The sequence below is a fragment of the Dryobates pubescens genome, chromosome 12 (assembly GCF_014839835.1).
Source record: "Dryobates pubescens isolate bDryPub1 chromosome 12, bDryPub1.pri, whole genome shotgun sequence".
NCBI classification, from domain to species: Eukaryota; Metazoa; Chordata; class Aves; order Piciformes; family Picidae; genus Dryobates; species Dryobates pubescens.
This window is the reverse complement of record NC_071623.1, coordinates 2,902,731-2,927,148: the sequence shown is the minus strand read 5'-3', so window position 1 is coordinate 2,927,148 and position 24,418 is coordinate 2,902,731. Positions and strand designations below refer to the sequence as shown.

General features: G+C 49.6%; 1 protein-coding gene across 3 annotated transcripts in view; it reads right to left on the bottom strand.

Moving 5' to 3' along the window:
- Positions 1–227: 227 nt before the first annotated feature.
- Positions 228–24,418, bottom strand: part of ILDR2 (immunoglobulin like domain containing receptor 2) — a 44,922-nt gene continuing 20,731 nt past the window's right edge. The window contains exons 4-10 of one of the 3 annotated variants that reach the window (XM_054166104.1): positions 20,065–20,121; positions 14,433–14,579; positions 13,524–13,700; positions 6,767–6,883; positions 3,695–3,905; positions 2,117–2,807; positions 228–1,281 (exon numbers count right to left, since the gene is read on the bottom strand). In XM_054166104.1, coding sequence (XP_054022079.1) covers positions 1,246–1,281; positions 2,117–2,807; positions 3,695–3,905; positions 6,767–6,883; positions 13,524–13,700; positions 14,433–14,579; positions 20,065–20,121 — 1,436 coding nt within the window. In that variant the 3' untranslated portion in view covers positions 228–1,245. Of the gene's footprint in view, positions 1,282–2,019; positions 2,808–3,694; positions 3,906–6,766; positions 6,884–13,523; positions 13,701–14,432; positions 14,580–20,064; positions 20,122–24,418 lie in introns of those variants that run through there. The other 2 variants (XM_054166105.1, XM_054166103.1) reach the window with 2 other exon arrangements.

The window sequence follows — 24,418 nt, the reverse complement described above, 5'->3', positions numbered from 1 at the left end:
ATTGTCCTTCCTCCTATTTCAGATTTCAGCAGCCAAAAATCAAATGACTGTGTTATACCCTATGAAAACCACAATGTCAGGCTGCCAAATGGAGTGAAGCACTCACCTCTGAACTCAGCTGCTCCTGAGACAACAGCCACTAAAACCATATCCCCACTGAAGTGAATGAAATGGCTTTAAGTGAGAAAGCCGACTTTCAACGCTTGTGTTCACCTGCAGGGTTCTTTTTCCATTGCTGTTACTGTCCAGTGTCTGGGAACAAACACCAGAAAGGACCAACACCAGTGGCACAGAACGAAGATCTGCAGCTGCCCTCTCAATAAGACTTTGCTTTTTCACCTTCTTTAAAACAAAAAGGCCACTCACTATGCAGACATGGAAGCAGAGCGCCAGCAGGGCCAGAGCACCGCTTATGATACCATGGAGTAGATACTGTAGCGTGAAGCTCTACAGGGTCATAGCTCAGCTGCAAGCAAGTGCAACTGTATCAAAACAAATCACAGTGGGGATGGGGAAAACACATCATGCTCTCATTACAATAAAAGCTACTTTGATCCACTTTCAAAACAATACACCAACCTCACCTGCAACTCTCATCACACTATGAACAGAACTTAATATATTGAACAAACCAGCTCATAATTGTCTCTCTCTCTGTTCAGCCCTTGCCAAAGTAACACCTCATCAGTCCTTTTCCATGGTGTCTGAAAGGATGTAGATTTTCCTTCACAATTTAAGGCCCAATCAGCTGGAGGCAGTCAGCAGCTGTAAGAACAAGGCCTCCTCCCAGCATGGGGATGATACAGACAAGGCTTGAAGTATGAAGACAATTTTGATCCAAAAGAGAGCAGAGAGAGAGCAAGCAGTGTGCACACAGGCCTCTGCAGATGAGACAGGGCAAGAGGCACAAAGGCAGACTTGCTTGTAACAGTTCAGGGCTGTAGGGACAGCAGGGACGTGGCTGCCTTCCAGTGCAGAATGGAGGGCACTGGAAAATGGGGTGCCAAAGAGAGCCCTGCCTCATTTTCCTGGCAGACTCCCAGAGCCTCTGAGACCAAGAGCTGTTCACGGGAGTCCATCGCTTATCAAAGCCTCTGCTCCCCTGATGAAACAAACAACTGGAACAGTCCACAACTGATGGCTGTGAAGGTTCACAGAGGCTTGTCCTGCACGTTGCTCTGTATCTCTTCCGCTGCAGTCACCTCATGGTGTCCAGCCCATCAATATGACATGCCCACAGTAACTTCAAACCACAAGGGACATCCTTGTTGGGAAATCATTCTGAGAGGAAAAAGAGAAGATGTGAATGTCAGGAAAGCTCCTATGGAACAAAGAGATAGACATAGCTTTGATAGAGACACAACTGAACAGCAACAGCTTTGTCTTCTTGCACCCACTTCCTCACACATGCCACCTGAGCACTGGCCTAACAGCCAAGCTGCTCTAGCAGCAAAGTCTCCCTTACAGAGCAGACTTCAGCCAGCTCCCTTTTCCCAACAACCATGAACTCAGCAGTTCTCACTAGCCCAGACTGTGGCAGGATGCTTTGCACTTCCTGGTATCCTGTGTAAGGAATGCTTTTGGTGTGCCTGGCCTTACACTTGCCCATGGGAATGCACCCACTGGAGCCTGTATCTCACCCCTTTCAGAATGACAAAATCTCCCATACCACACCTTGCTACTAGCTCTGCCCCAGTCCAGAAGAACAAAGCCTCTCAATCCTGCCCTAACAAGTGCCAAGGGTAAAGCAATGTCCTGTCATTCCTGTAAGCCTGGAGAAAGGTCCCTTCCCTACCGTGATCCTCCTAAACCCTAGATGATCTCCCACTTCCTTGGATCCCAGGCCACGGATACCAAGACCATCCCTTACCTCCCCAATTGCAGGCACATCTTGCTCGCCTCTCTATCATGAAGCCCTCTGTAAGAGCTACTTCCCTTTCTGGTCTGCACCACCCACAGTGACTACCCTCTTGTTATAGTAGCTCCCCTTACCTGGGGTTTCCCACACACAGCCCCTCCTGGAGAGCCCCCTTTCCCATGAACTCTGGTTTGTAACCCCTGCCTGATGGCATCCCACTCAGCCTATTTGGATCAGCAGCACCAGACATGGCCTCACCGTTTTCTTGGGGTCCTTTTTCCTCTTCTTCTCAGAGGCATTGAGGTAGGCCTGCTCCCTGGACCTATACGAAGGGCCTCGGCTCAGCTCCCTCTCGCTGTATGGGGGCAGGGTGTCCTCCTCTTCCTCCTGCTGAGGCGCTGGTGGTGGCTTCTGTGGCTGCTGCTGCGACTTCTCAGCTTTGTAGGTAGAGGGTGGTGACCAGGCATAGTATGTTCCCCCTCCTCTCTGGCTGGGCTGTGAGCTCAGCTTTGTGGGGGTTTCACAATGGTCACTGCTCTCATCATAGCTCCGGGACTTCCTCTCCAAGACACTGCTGAGGTAGGAGTGATCATACTTCTGGCTGCCTCCGGGAGTCCGGCTCACCAGCCTGGGCAGGTGCTTCTCCTCGTGGGCCCGTCTGCGGGGTGGGCTGTAGGACCAGCCCCGATCTGAGTCCGTCAGCAGCTCTCGGTTCCCTCTGCTACGCTTGCTGTAGTACTCCTCCAAGGAGCTGTCCTGGTGGGGCAGCCCTCCACCACGGCCGCCGTGCGACTCTGAGCGCTCGAAACGCCGCGTTTCCTGGCTCTCCGCGCGACGCAGCCGCTGGCCGTAGGACTCCGCAAAGGCTGCCAGCTCGTCCATCGAGACGGCCGGCACTCCCACCGAGAAACTCTTACGGGACAGCATCTCCGACTTGGATCTCTCCTGGCTGGAGGGGGGAAGAGGCAGTGTTAAGAGGGTGGGATTCAGCTACGTTCATCCCCTTGGCTGCCTTCGCAGACAACGGAGGCACTCCTCAAACATGAATCATCTAACCCGTTTGCATCAAGTTCTGTGGGAAGGTATCTGTCCGGTCCTCTAAATCCCTACTTCCTTTTACTGACTGTAAAGGCAGCTTAGCATGGACAGCTTGGACTCTACAGGTCTAATGCTACCTCAGAGTGCATCTCCCTTGTACTCCAGTATTTATGTCTGGACTTGCTTCTCCTTGGCCTCAAAGCTTGTAGGATTATATTCCACCAGCAAAACCCAAGAACCTGGCTACAGAAGCTCACAGCAGGGTTATTTTGAAGTAGCTTTCAAGAGTGAGCTGGCACAACAGCCCTGTACAGAGGGAAGAAAGTTCCTGCCATTGCTTTTGGGAGACTAGGCTGATGGTATGTAAGGAAATGTGCTCCTCTAGGCACCAAAATTATGCCTGGGGTACAGGTCTTGCTGCACCAAAGATCAGAGTGTGACTCCTAATAAAGCACAGCACTAGTGGGAAGTGCTGGAGAGGTAAGGAACAAATCTCAAAGGAGAACTCTGGGAAGGGCAGCTTGGTTTCCTACTGATCTCACTTTTACAACCCACCGGGAATGGGACCAGTACCTAGCTTTGCCCAGCTGGGTAGGCTTCAGCAGGCTTGTGGGACTCAGATTCATTTCAGCCTCATCTAATGACCTCTCCAGATTTCACATTTCTCTCTAACCCCTGTGTCCTGCCAAGCAGAATCAGAGCAGCAGAAAACAAAGAAGAGCCAGCAGTCCACCTGTCCTTTCTCCTTTCCTTACTACTCCACCAGACACCGCTGCCTGCCGGCGTGGCACTCCTCACCTGTGCCGGAAACTGTCCCGCTCATCCCTGTAGTCGGAGACCGCCTGCGCTCTCGATGTGCTGCCCCCGCCAATCATCCCTGCCCAGTATTCGGGGTCCCCATCCAGGTCCTCTGCAGGAGGCAGAGGTTTCCTTCGCGCCTGGCGGTAGGGCTGCCGAAAATTCAAGTCCTCTTCGTGCAGAGAGCTGAGCTCGGAGAGGGTGTTGTTGTCTGCAGGGGAGGTTGTGGGAAAGAGGTGAGACAGGCACCGCTCGACAGAATGCGTGAGGAGGGAGAAGAGTACAGCAAGGCTGTGCTGAACCTAGCTGCAGCTCCTTCAGAAAGAGGCTGAGCCCTCCTCTGCTAGGAATAAATCAAAACAGAATCCAAGGCCCCGTTCCAAACCCTTTAATAGATAGAATAGAATAGCATAAACCAGGTTGGAAGAGACCTTCAAGATCATTGCGTCCAACCTATCAACCAATCCAGCCTACCTAAACAACTAACCCATGGCACCAAGCACCCCATCAAGTCTCCTCCTGAACACCTCCAGTGATGATGACTCCACCACCTCCCCGGGCAGCCCATTCCAATGGGCAATCACTCTCTGTGTAGAACTTCCTCCTAACATCTTGGGCTTAGCGTGACCATAGAGCTGCTGTCAGACCTCCAGCGCTTCTGAACTGCTAGCTGGCAGCCAGCTGGGCTATTGTAAGGGTGTCACAAATGGCATCAGGTGCCTGTGTCCCAGGTAACTGACTTCATGCAGAAATCCCCGTTCAGCCCTGCAACAGTAACACATTTGAGCCGCCTGTCCTCAGGAGGTGGGCACTGAGCTTGGTAGAACATCATCACAACAGTTGTGCCACCTCCCCCTTTCTTGGTGTGAGACAGGCTGGCTCTGGATTTGGCCTAAATTGCCCAGCTAAAACTGAACCACACCCCTACAGAAAAAAAGGAAAAAGAGATTAGAGAAAAAAATAATAGACTGTCTGAATCACTGTCAGTCTCTACCCTGTCAAGCACATTGGCATCTGGAGGCCTGATATACCAATGTGGAGAGGTCTTTTTATAGCAAATCTTGTGGGTGGAGAATACAGTGTGCTCAGCAATGACTATTTTAGAAGTATATGTGATTTGTTAGTTATGCCTAATCTGAGCAGAGCTTTGATGTGGTGTCATTCCCTAAAGCCTTACCTTCACCCATTTGCAGGGTCTCATGCATCTCTTTTAAATGAGCCTCCACCAGTGTCTAATACGGGCTAGCTCTGCCTGAGTTGGCTGGTACCTGGAGGAATCCAGCCCCCAAGACCACTGCTGTTCTCACACAGAGCAGGAGGGGACAGAGAGCAGCACTGCAAGCCCCCCTCATGCACATTACCTTGTCCCACCACTGCACCTCTGCCACCTAATATGGATCCTCGCTTAGGCTTATATTCTGACACCCATTAAGCTCAGCTTCAGCCTTTATTTAGGGAAATAAAGCTTGCAAGAGGCTATCTGAAGACAGTGAGGAGCTCCACAGGGCAGCTCAGTTCTGAGTTTGCATCATGCCCCTATTCATCACCCTCCTCACCTTCACCTCCAGTTGCCTGACTGCCAAGCCACCAGTACTTGTGCGATATTGTGTTGACCAGCATGACAAAATCTCATGATGCCCTGGTTTCTTTAGTCTTTCTTACAGTCTCTCCTCTTCTGCAGGGCAACAGATATTCCAAACTATCTTCCTGCATCCCTCAAACCACACTGTGGTCATTGAAGCCCACAAAACACACTTTCAATAATGTTATCCCTCTCCTGCTTTACCATGCTGGGAATTTACAGGCATCACATTGCAAGACAGAGAGAAATTGTGAAGACAACATGCCAGCTTTTATCACACTGCAGTCTGTAGGAGTATGGATTTGGCTTTTCAGATGGTAATGATCCAAAAGTTTCATTATCTGAGTGGACAACCTCATGAGCATCTGATTATCCCTCACCTCATTAGCTCTAATTAAGGATGATACAGTAAGAAGCAGGTCTGTGAAATCAGAACATATACCTGTAGATGCCCAGACTCTAGACTTTATCTGCCCCAAGTACCATATCCTGGGCACCACATCCTAGCAGCTGTCTCTGAGGCCAAGTTGGTGAAGTTTTCACTATGAATTTGCAGTCTTTTTCAGGTTGCTGGGGTCAGAGTGGCTGGAGAGCAGCCACGTAGAACAGAACAGAACAGAACAGAACAGAACAGAACAGAATAGAATAGAATAGAATAGAATAGACCAGGTTGGAAGAGACCTTCAAGATCATCGTGTCCAACCTATCATCCAACACCACCTAATCAACTAAACCATGGCACCAAGCACCCTATCAAGTCTCCTCCTGAACACCTCCAGTGATGGTGACTCCAGCACCTCGCTAGGGCCCTGGGGGTACTGGTTGAAAGTATGCTGAACATGAGCCAAGAAGGCCAATGGCATCCTGGCCTGTATCAGGAACAGTGTGGCCAGCAGGAGCAGGGAAGTCATTCTGACCTGTACTCAGCACTGGTTAGGCCACACCTTGAGTCCTGTGTCCAGTTCTGGGCTCCTCAGTTTAGGAAAGATGTTGAGTTGCTGGAATGTGTCCAGAGAAGGGCAACAAAGCTGGGGAGAGGCCTTGAGCACAGCCCTGTGAGGAGAGGCTGAGGGAGCCGGGGTTGCTTAGCCTGGAGAAGAGGAGGCTCAGGGGAGACCTTCTTGCTCTCTACAACTCCCTGAAGGGAGGTTGTAGCCAGGTGGGGGTTGGTCTCTTCTCCCAGGCAACCAGCGCCAGAACAAGAGGACACAGTCTCAAGCTGTGCCAGCGGAAGTTTAGGCTGGAGGTGAGGAGAAAGTTCTTCGTAGAAAGAGTAATTGGCCATTGGAATGTGCTGCCCAGGGAGGTGGTGGAGTCCCCATCCCTGGAGGTGTTCAAGAGGGGATTGGAGGTGGCACTTGAAGCCATGGTTTAGTTAGTCATGAAGTGTTGGGTGACAGGTTGGACTTGTTGATCTCTGAGTTCTTTTCCAACCTTACTGATTCTATGATTCTGTGGAAACAATAAATCAAGCCATGCTTGCTCCTCACATCGTTCTCGCATCCTCCTGGCTGGGTCAAACTGAGCCAGTTCTTTCTCGACGTAGTACAGCACCTTCATGGAGTCCCTCTCCTTGTCGGTCTGGATCCTGTACCCTTTGCGCACCGCTAGGGAGAGAAGAAAAGCATTAAAGGCAAGGTCCAGGGAGTCTTTCCACCAACATTGCTCTTATGGTTGAGCTCACGTCTGCAGCAGGTAGGCTGCATCTTCCAAAACAGAGTGAGTCACCCCTTGCTTCAGAAAAGATTCGCCTGTAATGTGGGATGTGAAGCTGTCAGCAGCTGCATCATTTCTGAAGTTCATGGTAGAAGCAAAAAGCAGTTCGGAAATGCCCGATCCATACAAGTCTGGTAAGTGGTGTCATTGCCACAAACCGCTTCCACCTCCCACAGAGGATGGCAGACAGAAAAGCAGCACTCATTTCCCCCTCCACAGAAAGACAGAATGAAATTGCCTGGTATGGGAGAGGCAGCCCCAGAAGATCAGGCTTCCACTAGGCAGCAGGGTCTGTAAGGTCCCAGTCTGCAGGGGAAGCAGGTGGCTGAGCACTTGAGAGCTGTCACTCTACAGGCCCACTCCACCCTCCCATCCCTATGAATTCTGCTCACACAGGCTCAAGGGCATGTGGCAGAAGAACATCCAGAGAATCCAGAAGGAAACACATGAAGTCCTATGAAGTACATCACATTGCTTTGAGGTTTCTAGCAAATTCAGTGATGGGGCAAATAAGGTCACTGGGTGACTGTGAAACTGCCTGCTCTGGCATTCTTTGCATGCTTTACTTTACAGAAATGATACATAAAATGCTTGACTCTAGGACTACTCCACTTGCATGCAAAGTCTGGGCAGCTCTTTTGGTTTGTTTTTCCACTTTCTGTGTGTGGAACAGAAGCACCTGCAGTCCTGGAATCACAGCATCTCTGCCTCTGGCAGGGTACACACTCCACCTGCTAACCCTACGAACAGCCTGACTATCTCACAGCAGGTCTACAGTCAGCAAGCCTAGACCACCAACTATCAGGACATCGAGCAAAGTAAGGCTTTTATAGCAGAACATTCAAGAAAGGCCTCTGCCTGGAGTCATTTCAAGGTTGATAGAAATACAGCTCTATGTCCAAAAGAGGAGTACATCCTTCAAACTTATCCTCACTAGAGAATTGTGAGGACAATCCACTTAGCGCTACAAAACAGAACCTCTCTGCCTCGTGTGGGGTTAATCTGTTCCCTTGTGTGAATGCTGCAGTGTTGCAGGAGTGCTCCTCTTGTGGCACAATTTAAATACTTGGATGGTGGTTCTGAGCCAACATCTTCTTTCTGGTTTATCCCACACCCCAATACATCAAGCTACTAACATATGGGCCTGGTAGTACGTTGCATAGTATGCACAGTGTGGGCTGAACAAGGACTTGGCAGAGGTATTCTTAGGCACCTTCTGTCCTAAACTGCTGTGCATGTGTCTGTGCACTATTAAATAACCATGCTCTGCCTCAGAAATGGCTGTGCCATAGAAACAGGCAGAATGATTCCTGCAATAATCACACAAACTGCTTCAGGAGAGAAGTGCTGCACTGTGCATTTGGCTGTGTGCTTGTAAGGTAACTAACTACATCCTGCAATACTACCTTGTGCATCTCTCTTTGGGGAAGTATTAGATGTTAAGACATGTATGTCCAGTTCTGGGTCCCTCAGATTAGGAAAGATGTTGACTTGCTGGAAGGTGTCCAGAGAAGGGCAACAAAGCTGGGGGAGGGTTTGGAGCACAGCCCTGTGAGGAGAGGCTGAGGGGGCTGGGGTTGCTTAGCCTGGAGAAGAGGAGGCTCAGGGGAGACCTTCTTGCTCTCTACAACTCCCTGAAGGGAGGCTGTAGCCAGGTGGGGGTTGGTCTCTTCTCCCAGGCAACCAGCTCCAGAACAAGAGGACACAGTCTCAAGCTGCACCAGGGGAGGTTTAGGCTGGAGGTTAGGAAGAAGTTCTTCCCAGCAAGAGAGATTGGCCATTGGAATGTGCTGCCCAGGGAGGTGGTGGAGTCAGCATCCCTGAAGGTGTTTAAGAGGAGCCTGGATGAGGCACTTGGTGCCATGGTTTAGTTGATGAGATGGTGCTGGGTGATAGGTTGCACTTGATGATCTCTGAGGTCTTTACCAACCTGGTTAATTTTATTCCCTTCCCTTCCCTTCCCTTCCCTTCCCTTCCCTTCCCTTCCCTTCCCTTCCCTTCCCTTCCCTTCCCTTCCCTTCCCTTCCCTTCCCTTCCCTTCCCTTCCCTTCCCTTCCCTTCCCTTCCCTTCCCTTCCCTTCCCTTCCCTTCCCTTCCCTTCCCTTCCCTTCCCTTCCCTTCCCTTCTATCCTAATTCTATAGCATGTCTGTCAGGCTCCTGCTTTCCATGTGTCTGCAGGTAGCTTAGCTGACAGCAGTCTGAAGTCTCACTGTATTTTATTATGCCCATGCATGTGTGCAGAATGGCTGCAGATGCACACAGTGATTTACAGAGCACAAGGAAGTGGAAGGCCATCACGTCTCTTCAAGCAAAGCTGCTGCTGTGAAGAGGGGCTGGACTGACTGGCCTTGGAGGCACTGACTCACGCTGTCCTCTCTGAGCAACAGCAAGGTGAGTTCTCCACCACTGTGGCTGACCTCTGCCTGGTTCCTTGCCAGAAATGAGGTGTCTCACTATTCTTCTAATGTATTTACTATGAACTCAGCTAAACTGCCACCTCATTTATACACAGGCCAGCAAACACCTATCATCTGGAATTACTCTGACCTACCAATAACCTTTGGGGAACTTGAACAGGCAGCTTCCAGACTGTCTCCTCAGAGCCACTACTCACACTAAGCCTGTGCCAAGTATCCATTTGGACAACATCTATAGCTCTTGGAACTGCTGGAGAATTAGTGAGGCTTCCTGCTAGATCCATGCTTGACTTGTTGCTGCAGCTGTGTATCAAAAGGCAAATGAACTTCTTGCTTAATTCTGTAAGCATCTAGAGAATAAGTTTGAATTTAAGTATGCAAAGATGACAAGTTGGAGAGAAGTGGGTTTGATGGGTGGACTGTTCAGTGGGTAAGGAATTGGCTGGATGGTTGCATCCAGAGGGTAGTGGTCAATGGATCAAAGTCCAGATGGAGATCAGTGACAATGCTGTCCCCCAGGCTCTGTACTGGGACCAGCAGTGTTTAGTATTTTAATCAATGATATAGACAAGGGGATCAAGTGCACCATCAGCAAATTTGTAGATGACACCAAGATGAGTGATGCTCTTGATATGTTAGAGAGTTGGGATGTCCCACAGAAGGACATGGACAAGCTGGAGAGCTGGGCCCAGGTGAACCTCATGAGGTTCAACAAGAGCAAGTGCAGGGTCCTGCACCTAAGTCAGAACCATCTTCATTATCATTAGAGACTGGGGGACCAGGTGATAGAAAGCAGCCCTGTGGAAAAGGACTTGGGGGTGCTGATGGATGAGAAGCTCAACATGGGCTAACAGTGTGTACTTGCAGCCCAGAAGGCCAATCACAGCCTGGGCTGAATCAAAAGATGTGCTCCCAGCACATCCACAGAGGTGATTCTGCCACTTTACTCTGCTGTGGTGAGACCTCACCTGGACAACTGTGCCCAGCTATGGAGCTCTCAATACAGGAGGGACATGGACCTGACAGAGTGGGTCTAGAGGAGGGCCATGAAAATGATCAAGGAAGTGGAACACCTCTGCTACAGGGACAGGCTGAGGGAGCTGGGGTTGTTCAGCCCAGAGAAGAGAAGGGTCTGGGGAGACCTAATAGTGGCCTCCCAGTATCTGAAGGGGGCCTACAAGAAGGCTTGAGAGGAACTGTTTACAAAGGCCTGCAGTAATAGAATGAGGGGCAATGGTTTTAAATTAGAGAAGAGTAAATTCATATTGGTTGTTAGGAACAAGTTCTATACCATGGGGGTAGTGGAGCACTGGAACAGGTTGCCCAGGGAAGTAGTTGAGGTCTCATCCCTGAAGATATTTAAGGTCAGGCTCAAATAGGCTCTGAGCAACCTCATCTAACAGGGAATATCCCTGCTCACCACCAAAGGGCTGGACTAGAAGACCTCTGGAGGTCCCTTCCAACCCAAACCATTCTATGATTCTATGACTATGACCAGCTCCTAACAAGTATTTGCCACTGCTGCTGAAGCACATTTTGTCTCTCTGTTTATCTATTAAATACTTCTTGCAATGACTTACTAAGTCTCTTTATTATTCCTTCATGTGAGAACCAAAGGTATTATTGCTTCCTCCTCACACCCACCTTCATCTGCAAATTGCCATAACCTTCTATTAATGTCTGAATATTTTTAGGCCCATCTTAATTATAAAGGGAATCAAGATGGAAAAGGCTTTAACCACTTGTCCAGAACCATTCACTGAAGTCAAAGCAAATGGAACATTCTTTCTGGCTAGACCCTGTTTTCTTCTTCTGAATAGTTCATCATTTCCTAATGTTTAATTGGTGTTTTAACTAGACACTTTTTGCTTCATTCTGTGGGTGGAACAGAATCAGTCAAAACTCTCTGCTGTTTCCCTCCTCAAAAAGGACAGCACTACTATTTTTTTTTTCAGATAAGTAAGGTGCAGAAGTAAATGATGCCTCATCCTTACACACTTTTCACATTGAAGGTCTGGAGTCCAGCTCTCAGACCAAAGCTTCCTTGGGCATATGGTTTAAGGAATCTTTGCAAGAGTATCCAGGTGACCACTGCCTTTCAAATGAACAGAGCGTTTGCTGGCTTTGTGAGCACAAAAACGCAGCTCACACCACCACCAACACACTCCTAACTGTGTGTTACCACCAATACCCTTCTAAACAAGAGAGCTGACAGCTTACTTTTTTCCCCTGTTCAGCCCTAAGGTTAGGCTGGAGTTCCTGGGCTTCACTGGAGGCTCATCACATGGCTTTTATGTAACCCTAAACAAATCCTCGCGCCCGAGTTTGCTCACTAGATCACCTCACAGCGGTCATTTATAAGCAGAGAAACTATCTAGGGCAAAGGCTGTCCTTTTCAGCCTGGCAGCCAGGATTGCAGAATTCCCCAGTCTCTGTCACCCAGCACTTCTGTTCCCATTTTTTAAAACAAATGTGACAGAAAGGTTGAAGTTGTAAAGATGTCAGGTTTCAGATCAGACTTACTACGCTGGATGTGTGGAGGACACAGAGACCATAATTAGCGCTCCCTCTGAGAAAAAAAGCCTTTGTAACAAACTCAAGCAATACCTGGTTTCTTTAGTTCACTGTCTGGCCAACATGCAAGAAAGAAGCCTGGAACAGCAATCTCCCTACTCTTCTACAATCTGTAATTAGGGAATATTCTAGCATGGCAGAAGAGCTGAGAAGAGAAGTGACACGGTGCAGGGTATCACCTTTTCTTAGCTCCACACCTCAAAGAACGCCTTGAGTGGCAAGTGCATGATCCAGCCTAAGGGTTTGTCTTTATTACTGCAAAAAGGTGAATTGAAAATAATAATTAAAAAAGAAAAAGCTGAAGAACTTCTACTGTTTTGCCACAACAGTTGAAACTGTAACAGTGGGTTTACATGCACCTGTCAAACCCCTAGCTGAGGGATTAAGTCCAGCCAGCTGATTTGGATCACATAATAAATCCACCTTCCTGTGTAATGAACAGGGGATGCTAAGAGCCACTGCATTTGGTTATCAAACACCTCCACAGTCTTTCATCCTGCTTTTGTGCTCTGCTGGCAACAACACAGAGGAGACAGGGGCTGTGATCTGACTCTTAAAAAGTCCCTCGAGTTCCCATGGCCAAGGCCACGCTCTACATGCAGTGACAGTTTTCACAGGACAGAAAAAACACCCCAAAAACCTTAGCACTGGGCTGTCATTCATCATTTTCTGACAAAGGCTTTTGAACTGGATACATTCTGCTGTGGGCCTGTGATTGATTGATTGATTGATTTCCTATTTCAAAATGTTTCATTCCAGAGCTCTGTTTGATTTCAGTGGGGGGGGGGGAAATCCAGTTGTTGAAGGAAAATACATTTTGTAACTCCAGAAAGGTTAATATGCTGACTAGGGCAGCAGCAGGATGTGTAGGGTTGCATCAAAAGCCTAATTATTTCATTATGGTACTTGATCTTGTCTTTTCAGAAGTGTCTTATCAATACATTGTCATGAGCAAATCTAACAACTGATAATTAGTGTGGCGCTTTGAACTCAGACGTGGCTGGATCAATGCGGCTGTGCCACGGTGGTGACTCTGCATTGCTGAGAGTCACTTCTGCTGCAGCATGTTTGATTTCAGACAGCCACACTGATGCTGAAATGCCAGCATGTGGCTGAATAGCTACCCTCTTTTTCCTGGATGGCAGCTTCCTGAAGCGAGAAGTGACCCTTACCAACAGCGTCAACGCGTCTGACATTGACCCACAACCGCTTTCAAGTCAGAAACCTTTTATCGCTCACATTTCAGAAATGCAAAGGCTGAACAAAAGAAGTGACCTACTGACTTCTGTAAGGCAGGGAAGAGGATCCAGCCCCAAATGCTCTTGGGCAGAAACACTGAAGGAACATGTCCCTGTGCCCAAAATGCCACTGGGACGGGAAAACATGCTGCGACCAAAACTCCTATCAAAGGTCAAGCAGCGCCACGGTTTCTCTGTGTTTCTTCCATTCATAGCGCTCTACCAATGACAATCATTCCTCCCTTTCCCAGCCCTGCTTCCAGTAAGAGGTCTGAATGTTGTGTTTGCCACTGCAAATTACCATTTTGGCTTCCTCCACTGGCTTCACTTGGGGCTAAGGGAGGTGGGTGCGACTTATCCATCAGCACAGCAGGAGACGGGACACCAGTCACAGGAACGCTGGGGATGTAGTATGCGCCTGGCATGGAAGAGACTGCAGGAGGGTACCCAGCCTTTGCTGCTTTGCCTGCTATATACACTGGAAAAAGAGAAAGGGACAGCAGTCAGCATCACACCAACCTCCCACAGAGCCACATGGCTGAAACCTGCACATCACCAACACTGGTGACAAGTCAACAGGAGACAACTGGGCGAATAAATGACAAGGGCAAGTCTGAATTTCTCTGAGTACCAGTGGAGGGGAGTTTAAAAAAGCACACAGCAGCCAGACGAGCACTGCGAGATGCCCAGCAACAGAAGGACATTCAGCACATTATATCTGGCTTTACCACTGCCATGAATTAGTGGCAGCTCAGCTTTAAAAACCACTGATGACTCAAGTATCAGCACTGACACTCATGAAGCTTGACAGATCTGCCTGAGCCTGACCAGGAACCTTGCTGGGTTGCAAGGATTTTGCAGTGTTGTAGAGGACAGCTGCTTTGCATTGCTGGGAAGAAACCCCCCAGGATGCTCCACCTCTGACCCACAACACTCACTGACATGATGACTTTGGAAGGGAGGCATGACACTTTGTAGTAGGAGGCACATCTGCCAAGGCAGGGAGGGCTCGGGAAATCACATTTGTAATTAACTTTGAGCACTCAACCATTGAGCAATAGGTCAGATGCTTTACCCCCAAAGAATTAGTTCTTAAGTGAAGCAAAGTGCTCAGGGCAAAGGAAGCAGTATTAGCAATTTCTCCTCCTGTTTCACCAGGGAGCAGAAGTGCATGAGAAGATTTGCACCAGGCTTGGACAGGGTCACTCACATGCGCGGGGACAGCAGCACGACTCAGGACAGCAGGGACAGCGGACGTAACAGCAGCAGCTGTGTGGGCAGCACTGGCACCAGCAGATCCCCACCAGGAGGAAGAACAGGAACGCTCCCAGGATCACCAGGCCCACAAAGACCCACTCTGGAAAACAAGGGAAGAAAGAGAGATACTTGCACCATTGCAATCGCTGTGGAAGGAAACCTTAGCTACATCCTGCCGGGGGAGAGAATAGGGGCAAAATAAGTAGGTGAATAATAGCTACAAACTCTCTGCAGATCTAGGACTACATCCTCCTCTGTGTTGAGGCAGAAATGGCACATGACAGTGAGAAGTGGAGCTACAAAGATGTGGTCCCTTCCTGGAATGTGGCTGGCTGTTCAGGAGGTGAGCAGCACAAAGGCAGGAGCTCTGGACCTTCAGCCCACAGCAGACCTGTATAAACGCCGCAGGACGTGCTCCATTAGCACTTGGATCTCATGAAAGACTCATTCTTCCTGGCCATGTTCTTGCCCTGCTTGTGTGTTTGTTCCCTCCCTACATTCTAGTTTCAATGGGACAAACGATGGTGAAAAGCAGGCTATAAATAGCCTCGTAAATGTGCCAGGCCTGCCCCTTCCCAGCGAGGCCCACGCAGGCAATTATTCTCTTGAATGTGCCAAGCCAGCATCCTATTCAGGCGCTGCAGCCAGCCAGCAAACCTAACAAGCACTTCCCACCCCCTCCCGAGAAGCCTCACATGACGTCTCTCAGGCCCCGAAAGGGAGTGGCTGGAAAACATCCTACAAGTGAAGGCACAAAGAGCTGGTCCACAAAAAGTGGGATGGAGTTGGAGTGGGAAAGGGAGTGGTAAAGATTCTCCAACTTTGCAGCAGCAGCAGCAGCAGCCACAGTGGGTGGGAGCAGAGCCCAGCCTGTGTGGGGGCAGCTCCCAGCTCAGCATCTGGCCACCCTTTGTAGGGGAGATTGTGCTCACAGGGCTGCACCTGCTGCAGCAAGGGGATTTTCTGCATGAAGGGAATGGTCAGTGAACACATCTGGACCAAGACATTTCAAGACCCTGGATTGTGGTGGTTTCAGGCTGTGCCTTTACAATTCAGTTACAGATTTCGAGCAGAAAAGTAGAAAAATATGAATCAATCACTCTTGGGTGTAGAAAGGAAAACAGAAGACTACTCTAAACAAGTTCAGTGGGTGAATATCTGGGATAGGAGGAGCTGTACCATAACAATTCTGCCCTTTTCTCTTCACTTCTGATCTCAGCTGCTTTGCTTTGCTCAGGAGAGATAACCTGCTTATCGGCTGGCCTTAGTTAAGTCTAACTTCTCTGCTCCTCTTTCTTGTCCCTTTTATACAGGGGGGTAAGGGAGGGAGAAGCTGGTAGCTTCCCCTGTTCCTTGGCCAGGGGGATCCTTGTGCTGTTTATCAATTGTAAACACCTGTATAATATTGTAACTCCTGTCTGTTTTGTGCATATCCATTGCAGAGTGTAGTTTTGACTTGTAAATACAGCTCCATTTGCTTCTGAGTTGGTCTGGCAAAAGTTAATGGTGAGGGGAAACTTCAACCCACCACATTACAAAAAATAATTGGTGTCCAGTGCAGGAATCCTGGAGTTGGCTTCATGCCAGAGAGATGCACCAACCTCTCAGGCTGCGCCAGGGGAGGTTTAGGTTGGACAAGTTCTATACAGAGAGAGTGATTGCCCATTGGAATGGGCTGCCTGGGGAGGTGGTGGAGTCACCATTGTTGAGGGTGTTCAGGGGGAGACTTGATGGGGTGCTTGGTGCCATGGGTTAGTTGTTTAGGTGGTGTTGGATTGGTTGATGGGTTGGACGCGATGATCTTGAAGGTCTCTTCCAACCTGGTTTATTCTACGTATTCTATGTATTCTAACCTACCCAGAAATCAGATGCCTGGTGGGTGAAGGCTCCAGGTGTACCCAGGTGGTTATTCAACAACCTTGGAAAGATGGTAAGAAGGCACAAGAAGAGGTGATGGGGCTGCTTTGCAGTGGGGAAGGGTTTACTCCCATCTCAGAGAGATAAAGCAGCAGACCACTGCTTCTGAACAGAACTCCAGTGCTAAGGGGTCTCCTGGTAGGCTAACATGTAGGATGGAAAAGTACCAATACAAGGATTGCAATGTGAGTACAGATTCACACTGGAAAAACAGTGCACCTCTCACATGCATCACTCAGCTGAAGAGTCAAAGAGAAATGCGGTGAGAGAATTCAAAGAGAATTGTGGTGGTGAATGGTGCCACATCCAGCTGGCAGCCAGGCACCAGTGGCGTCCCCAAGGGATTGGTGCTGGGCCCCATCCTCTTTAACATCTTCATTGATGATATGGATGAGGGGGTTGAGTCAGTCATCAGCAAGTTTGCAGATGACACCAAGTTGGGAACAGATGTTAGTCAGTTAGAGGGTGGAAAGGCTCTGCAGAGGGACCTCGACCGACTGGACAGATGGGCAGAGTCCAATGGGATAGCATTTAATAAGTCCAAGTGCCAGGTGCTGCACTTTGGCCACAGCAACCCCATGCAGAGCTACAGGCTGGGGTCAGAGTGGCTGGAGAGCTGCCAAACAGAGAGGGACCTGGGGGTGATGATTGACAGCTGCCTAAACATGAGCCAGCAGTGTGCCCAGGTGGCCAAGAGGGCCAATGGCATCCTGGCCTGTATTAGGAATAGTGTGGCCAGCAGGAGCAGGGAGGTCATTGTGCCCCTGGACTCTGCATTGGTTAGGCCACACCTTGAGTCCTGTGTCCAGTTCTGGGCCCCTCAGTTTACGAAGGACATCGAGACACTTGAAGGTGTCCAGAGAAGGGCAACAAGGCTGGGGAGAGGCCTTGAGCACAGCCCTGTGAGGAGAGGCTGAGGGAGCTGGGATTGTTTAGCCTGGAGAAGAGGAGGCTCAGAGGTGACCTCATTGCCCTCTACAACTACCTGAAAGGTGGTTGTAGACAGGAGGGGGTTGGTCTCTTCTCCCAGGCAACCAGCACCAGAACAAGAGGACACAGTCTCAAGCTGTGCCACGGGAGGTTCAGGCTGGATGTTAGGAAGAAGTTCTTCCCAGCAAGACAGATTGGCCATTGGAATGTGCTGCCCAGGGAGGTGGTGGAGTCACCATCCCTGGAAGTGTTTAAGAAGAGACTGGATGGGGTGCTTGGTGCCATGGTTTAATTGATTAGATGGTGTTGGGTGACAGGTTGGACTTGATGATCTTGAAGGTCTTTTCCAACCTGGCTAATTCTAGTCTATTCTATTCTAACTTCTGTTCTGATCAGGACTTCATTAGTTGAAAGGAACTGAAAATTAACCTAAGAGCAATGCTAGTCCATCACAGGACAGCTGTAAACATTTACACAGTGCAGCCACAGAAATGGCAAACCTAAGGCTGTGTCCAAAAGAGGAGGAACTTCCAGTAGCCGTCACACAAGGCCTCCACGTTAACTTCATCAGAAGTTACTGATGCGTTGCACAGCTCTGGTCATCTTTGTACAAGGAAAGGTTAATTCAGGTTGGATCTGGTGTGAAGCAGAGATTTGAAGGGATGAAGGGTTTCCATGGCCTGCCTTGCAGCCAGAGAACTGAAGCTTGCGGCATTTGTCTGTTAAAAGAAGTCTGAGAGCAGACATAGCTGCTGCCTGTATGCTAGGAGGAAAAGCAGCTATTGTGGTTAAAGGTCTTACATAAAAGTGCATAAAGAGGCTACAAGTAATGTAGATGGAAGCTAGAAGCAGCACATCAAAGAAAGTGGTCTGATAGGAGAGAGAAAAGCCCAAACCAGGCTACTCTTAAGCTTGTTAAGCTTATGGAAAGGATGAAATTGCATGGTGTTTAGAATAGCAAGCAAGATGATGAGCCAGACAATCCTTTCCAGTCCTGTGCTTCCTAATCTCTGCCAATCCCAGCAGGGCAACAGCTTTTCCTTTTGTAAGGTTCTCATCTTGTTCGCTACGACCATCCCTGATACCAAGAAGGTGGTGAAACAGTATTGCGTGACAGAAGTGGGCAGCCACAGCGATGCAATAAAGCTCTGATGTCAGATCTCCTCCAGTGAAGAGTTCACAACCACTCCATATAGGATAAAAGGTGGAGGGTGGGGGGAGGGATCAAACAGCAAGTCCATTCTAAGTGTATCTGTGGTCTCTGCAAACTTCCTAGGAGTACAAAAGGTCAGGTTACTACGTACATTGCACACTGCAAGATAATCACTCCGCGCCAGAACTGGATGTTGGAAATCGGTGTCCCAGCATGGGGACCTCTGAATCAGGGAGGGTTTTACTCCACAAGAAGTTACACCATTTGCTTCTCTGATGAGGTGAAGAGAACAGCAAAAGAGCCTGCTGGCCCCTGCCTTTATGCCCAAAGCTGGGATTGGACTTGTACTAGATAGAAAAGTGTAACCCTAGAATTCAAATGAGTACCACACTGAAACACTGTGTCTTCGCTGTCTGGAAGCTATTGCTTAGTGCTTGCAGGAGCATCTGCTTTGGTCTGTTCAGGTAACAGGCAATGCAAACAGCTGAAATGTGCTTTGCTGCTGCCTTTCAGACTTTCTTGTTTATATCCCTGCAGTGAGGGTACCACGGAGACCTACCTGGCTAACACAGAAGAATTTTATACTCATTCAATTAAGCTGTAAATAGTGGGGCAACAACAGTGTCAGGCAACGGAAAATCAACTTCAGTCTGCTGAAAACACCAATCCTTCTGCTTCCACGCTGAATTTCCAGGGAGCTTTGGGTTATACTGAAGGTGGGGGAGTGTCTGCCTTCTCTCCATTTGCATCTCTGGGACAGACTTGCAAATAGCTTCACACATTTATGTGGAGTTGCATTTTTTCACAAACACATGAAAGAAACATTCCTTGGGCACCGTCAGGGGATGATCAGATGACTCAAGGGCTAAATGTTCTCACAGATTTTCCCTTTCAAGGACAATCTGTTGCACAGTCTCTGTTTCTTCTGCAAGGAGGGCCAGAACTGGGGGCTCTCATTCGTTTGGTTATCAAGGGATTTATCATGGGCACAGAGTTTCCATGCCTCGTCCAGCCACCTGCTGTTACCTAGATAATGCCTTGGCCATGTAGCGCTAGAGGTGCTGTGCCACTGATGGGCTGCTAATCAGTGCTCTATTTCTAGCACCTCCTGTGCCACCATCTGTGGTGATAGCTATAATGGTACCCCACAAGATAGGGTCTGGGGAGTGGGAACTACTCTCCGACAAGAGTAGCTGACACAAAGCCATACGGTCACAAGAGGCTGCCGAGGTCTCACAGGCTGGAGCAGTGTTACCTTTGTGCTAGCAAAGGGAGAGCAAAGAGAGCTTGATATAAAACCTCCCCTGAACAGCACTGGCATTTCTGCTTTCACACTGATCCTGGCATGGCATCAACCATCTCTGTATGTTGGCTGCCAGCATGACCATTCTGCCCCCAAGACCCAGGATCAGCGCTCTCAGATCACTACCCAACACGCCTTCCCAGTGAGCAGTAGGTTTGTCTCTTTTTCATCCCGATAAAGCACACGTAAGAGCGAAACATACACCACACACGGATGCTGCAGAAGGATAGACAGACATGATGGCAGAGGACTGGGTGATTGAAGGGTGAAATGACTGAATACCTGGCATAATCTCCACAGCAAAACTGGGCAAGAGATCAGCAAGCAGCCCTGTCCTGCCTAGAAAAGACAGAAGGAGGAGAACAAGGAGAGAGGTTACTGCAAGAAAAACACACTCCCCAGCCCCTGCCTTAGCCTCCAGTCCCCTTTCTCATCAGCCCACTGGCACTCTGTTAAGTGAATTCCTATCAACCACAGATGCCATCCTGCTCGACGCTTGGTGTTTGCTTCTGATACTTCTGCCATTTCTGTGTCCTGGTATTTTATCTCTGGCGGCAGAGCTGGGGGGAAAGAATGTGGAACAGAGCTTCTCGGATCCAGACACAGAATAACAAGAAGAGGGAGGTCCCCTTGCATGGTTACACGGTAACATCTTTCTGGAGCCACGCTCTACACATGCAAAAAGCTCCTGGAAATGCATGACAGCCCCCGAAGGGCATTAAAAGCACTCATGTAGCTCGTGTGGATGTGAAGCACCTTTAACCACAGGCCCTTGACAAGTCAGCCACATGCAACTGACACCTGCAGGTGGTGCTCTCTGCATGGGGGCTCTGCACCTGCAGAGGCAGCTCCAGGAAAAGGACGCCTGAAGTCACCATGTGCTGCTTATTTTAAGCTCCACAAGCAGCTTGGTGAGTCTGTGTAATAGAGGCCAAACTCTCAAGCAAAGGGAAGAGTTTCTGTAGAAGTGTGTGGAATCACTTTGCAAGGGGGGGGGAGGGGAGGAGTGGCAAGTCAGCTTCTGATTTATAACTGAATACAAACAAAATCCAAGCCCAAAGGCAGCTTGGTGCCTCCTTGTGCTGGCACTCGGTGTCTGGGATGTTTCTAATACACAGCAAACACCATGCACAGTGTTCAGCTGGAATTTACACACATCCATGCATCGCCAGAGCAGCCCTCTGTGCAGCTGTTGCTCTCTACTCTTTAGACAGCAGCAGGACCATGCCAGGTTTTTGAAGGACATGCACAAGGTAGGAGAGCTGCACTCTGAAGAGGGACACACATCCTGGATATAACAGAAACAACTATGGGTAAGCCCGTGCAAAAGTGGCAGAAAGCTACCTTTAACCACATGCCCTGCAGGTCCTACACTAAGCAGCACTCAGACACAATGTTGAACTGGATCCCAAGTTCCTTGGCCTCTAATCTGTCCTTGAAGTGTTACCATCAAAGTCCCACTGTGGGTTTGTCTCAGTCCTTCAGCAGAGGTTCTGTAGAGATCACAAATCCATGCAGATTCCTGGTGGAGCCATAATAAACATACTCTGAATGCTGGCAGTGTTCTGCAACCAGTTGCAACTCATCAAAGCTGTCTAGTGCTCACAGTATTGCCATTATGATGAGGAGCTCCTGAAGACTTAGCAAAAGATACAATGCTGATCCTTCAGATAATTTACTACTTTGAAGGAGGACACTTGCCATCGGTCTACTACAACGTTTTCATCTACATATGCATAGAGGTTCATGACATTCTTTGCTGTCCATTTTCTGGAAGCATCAACTGTCCAAACTCCTTTATGAGAAAAGCCCTCATGCATGCCTTCTGATGGCATAATATAGGTACATACACAACATGGGTGGCTAAAGTCCTGGCTGCCACAAGTGGGCTCCAAGCACATGTGCCAAAACACAGGTCGGAAGGGACCTTCAGAGATCATTTGAGTCCAAACCCCTGCCAAAAGCAGGATCACCCAGGGCAGTCTGCACAGGAATTCATCCAGGCAGGTTTTGAAAGTCACCAGAGAAGGAGACTCCACAACCTCCCTGGGCAGCCTGCTCCAGGGCTCCATCACCCTCACTGTAAAGTTTCTCCTCACGTTGAGACGAAACCTTCTCTGTTCAAGTTTGTATCCGTTGGTCCTTGCCTTATTACTGCACACCACTGAAAAGAGATTGCCCCCCTCCACTTGACACCCACCCCTCAGATATTCACAGACATGTATGCCTTGTGTCACAGTATGCTAGATTTACATCACATCCCATGTGCATATTAAATATATTCCTTGTTTTCCCAGTACACACACAAAATACCCAGTTCTTGCATAGGCCTCTGTGTGCATGTGTGTGTGTGTCTGTGTACAACAAGCACACGTGAACCACATGCACACAGAACATATGGGCAGATGCAGGCACACAGCTTGCCTCCCACATGTTATCTTCACACAAACTCATGTGCAGCCATAGTCTGAGAACAGACAACAAATAGCAGGAGGTATATAGGTAGTTTAGGGCTGAGATTCGTAGTAGCAGAAGTAAAGGAGTGACACCTACAAAGAGCAGAAGACCCACCTCAGGTGTCCAAATAAAGCACCTGCTTTATATTTAACCTACCCAAAGAGCCTCAAGTCTCTGCTAGTGCTGGGTCTTATGGTGCCTCCTGATTCCCACAGGGAGCCATATGTTCAAGGGGGAAGAAGAATCTCTCAAAAATAACCGTGATTGAGAACTTGGTAACTCGTTCTGAAGTCATCAGAGCACTTCCCCTGTGCTGCCTATCAGCAGCCAAGAATTTCCCAGCTTCTGCAGCCTCACTCAGTTCTGCTAAGATGCAGGGGCCCTACCCATGCCAGCCCAGCCTGCACAGCCCTGGGGGCACCAGCACCAATGCTGAGGGGATGCACGGAGCCCAGGAGGGCCCATGGCAGCAGTTAACCCCACCACGGGCTCAGCCTGAACTCTGCTGCCTGGACCAGCCCAGCAGAGAGCCAGCGAGCACAAAGCCCACCTCTGGCCTGCGCTGCCCCCAGCAGCTTTCGGTGCACCACAGCTGTCCCCATCCTGGGCCTAATTAATTCGCTGGTAACCCTTTCCCACAACAGGAGCAAGCCCTCAGCCGGCGCGGCAATGGCGGCCCTGCCGTCGCCATGGCAACATGAGGCTCCCTACCACCGCCTCTCACTGAAGGCAACTTCCCTCCTGCTTGGCCAGCAAGAAGTGGAGCAAAAGCTCCCAGCCCACCAGCCAGGCAGCCGAGCTGTGCAGGAACAGGGCAGGGTGGGTACAGGAAGGGGACACAAGGGCCACCACTGGCTCTCACCTGCCTGCCTGCCTGCCTTGTGCAAGCCTGGCCTGGGGAGGGGGTAGCCTGGCCCAGGCAGAGGGGAGCCCGAGATGACACCGCTGAGATGACACCAAGGTGGGCAGCACAGTGCCCAAAGCTGTGGCAGAGGGCAGGGTCTCCATTTGAAGCCAGGCTTCAATGTCAGCCAGGAGGAGACCACGGCACCTGTGGCCTGCACCCTCCTGACTCCCTCTGCCCACACTGCTCCTTCCACGGGCATCAAGCTCGCCTCACTTCTCTCACAGAGGGCTGGGGGCCTAGATTGCAGTTGGTGAGGCCAAACCACTTTAATAAAGTGTCCTGCTGAAAGACCATCTGGCTACAGCATCTCTGCCCGCCTGAGAAGAAGGGCTGCAGGCACTCCAAGACATGGCTGGGCACAGCTGCTGAGTCACAGCTCTGTGCCTGCACCGACAAGGGCTACACGTCCTCTGTGCAGGTTTCACCACTGAACCCCAGCAGACACTCCTGAGGGACAGAAGGAATAGATGGCCCCATTTACCAGGGTTCTGGAGAGCTCTGCTGGGGATAGGAGCGTGTCCTCATTCCAGTGCACTTCTGGGACACACTCCCATCTCTATTTTTACCAAGCTGCTGTGGGGTTTTACCTGTCCACAGTGGCCTCTCACTGGGCATCTTGCACGTCCCAAGCCCTGGCCAGTGTGAGGGAGCCTGTGAGACCCCAGACTGCACTGGCAGACAGAGTGGAAGAAGGTGGAAGAAGGAATGGGAGAGGAAAAGCTCTGAGGAGGTGCAGAGCAGCTCCAAAACATGCAAAGATACAGAAAAGGTAAGCAAGGACAGGAGTTAATACACTGGAGGCAGGCAGGTGACAGAGCAAGAGAGCCAATAGTAGGACATCAGGGAGGACCTGGAGTCAAGCAGACAATTAGCAGAGAGTCTGCAGAGAAGAGACAAAAATAATTAGGGTAAGTGGTAAAGCTGAAAAGAAATGGTGCTGTGAATAAAGCAGGAGCAAGTGCAGCCAGGAAGATGGCAGGTGGGTAAACACAGAAGCATGGTAAATACTGGCAATTGCATAAGTGTGATAAATACAGGTTAAACATGGGAATAACTGTTGAAGTGGTTTCCCTCTTGAGGGCTGCCTCTTCAGCCCCCCGTCTACCTGCAGCAGTGGGACCACAGGGGACAGTAGCTACAGAAGGAACTATTTCTTCCTCAGTAGCAGAAAAATTTGCCAAGTTGTGCTGTGTCAAAATGCCCCTGGCACGAGACACTGCTCTGAGGGGAGGCTGGAAAGCACAGGAGAGGAAGTGTGGCCCTTGCAAATCA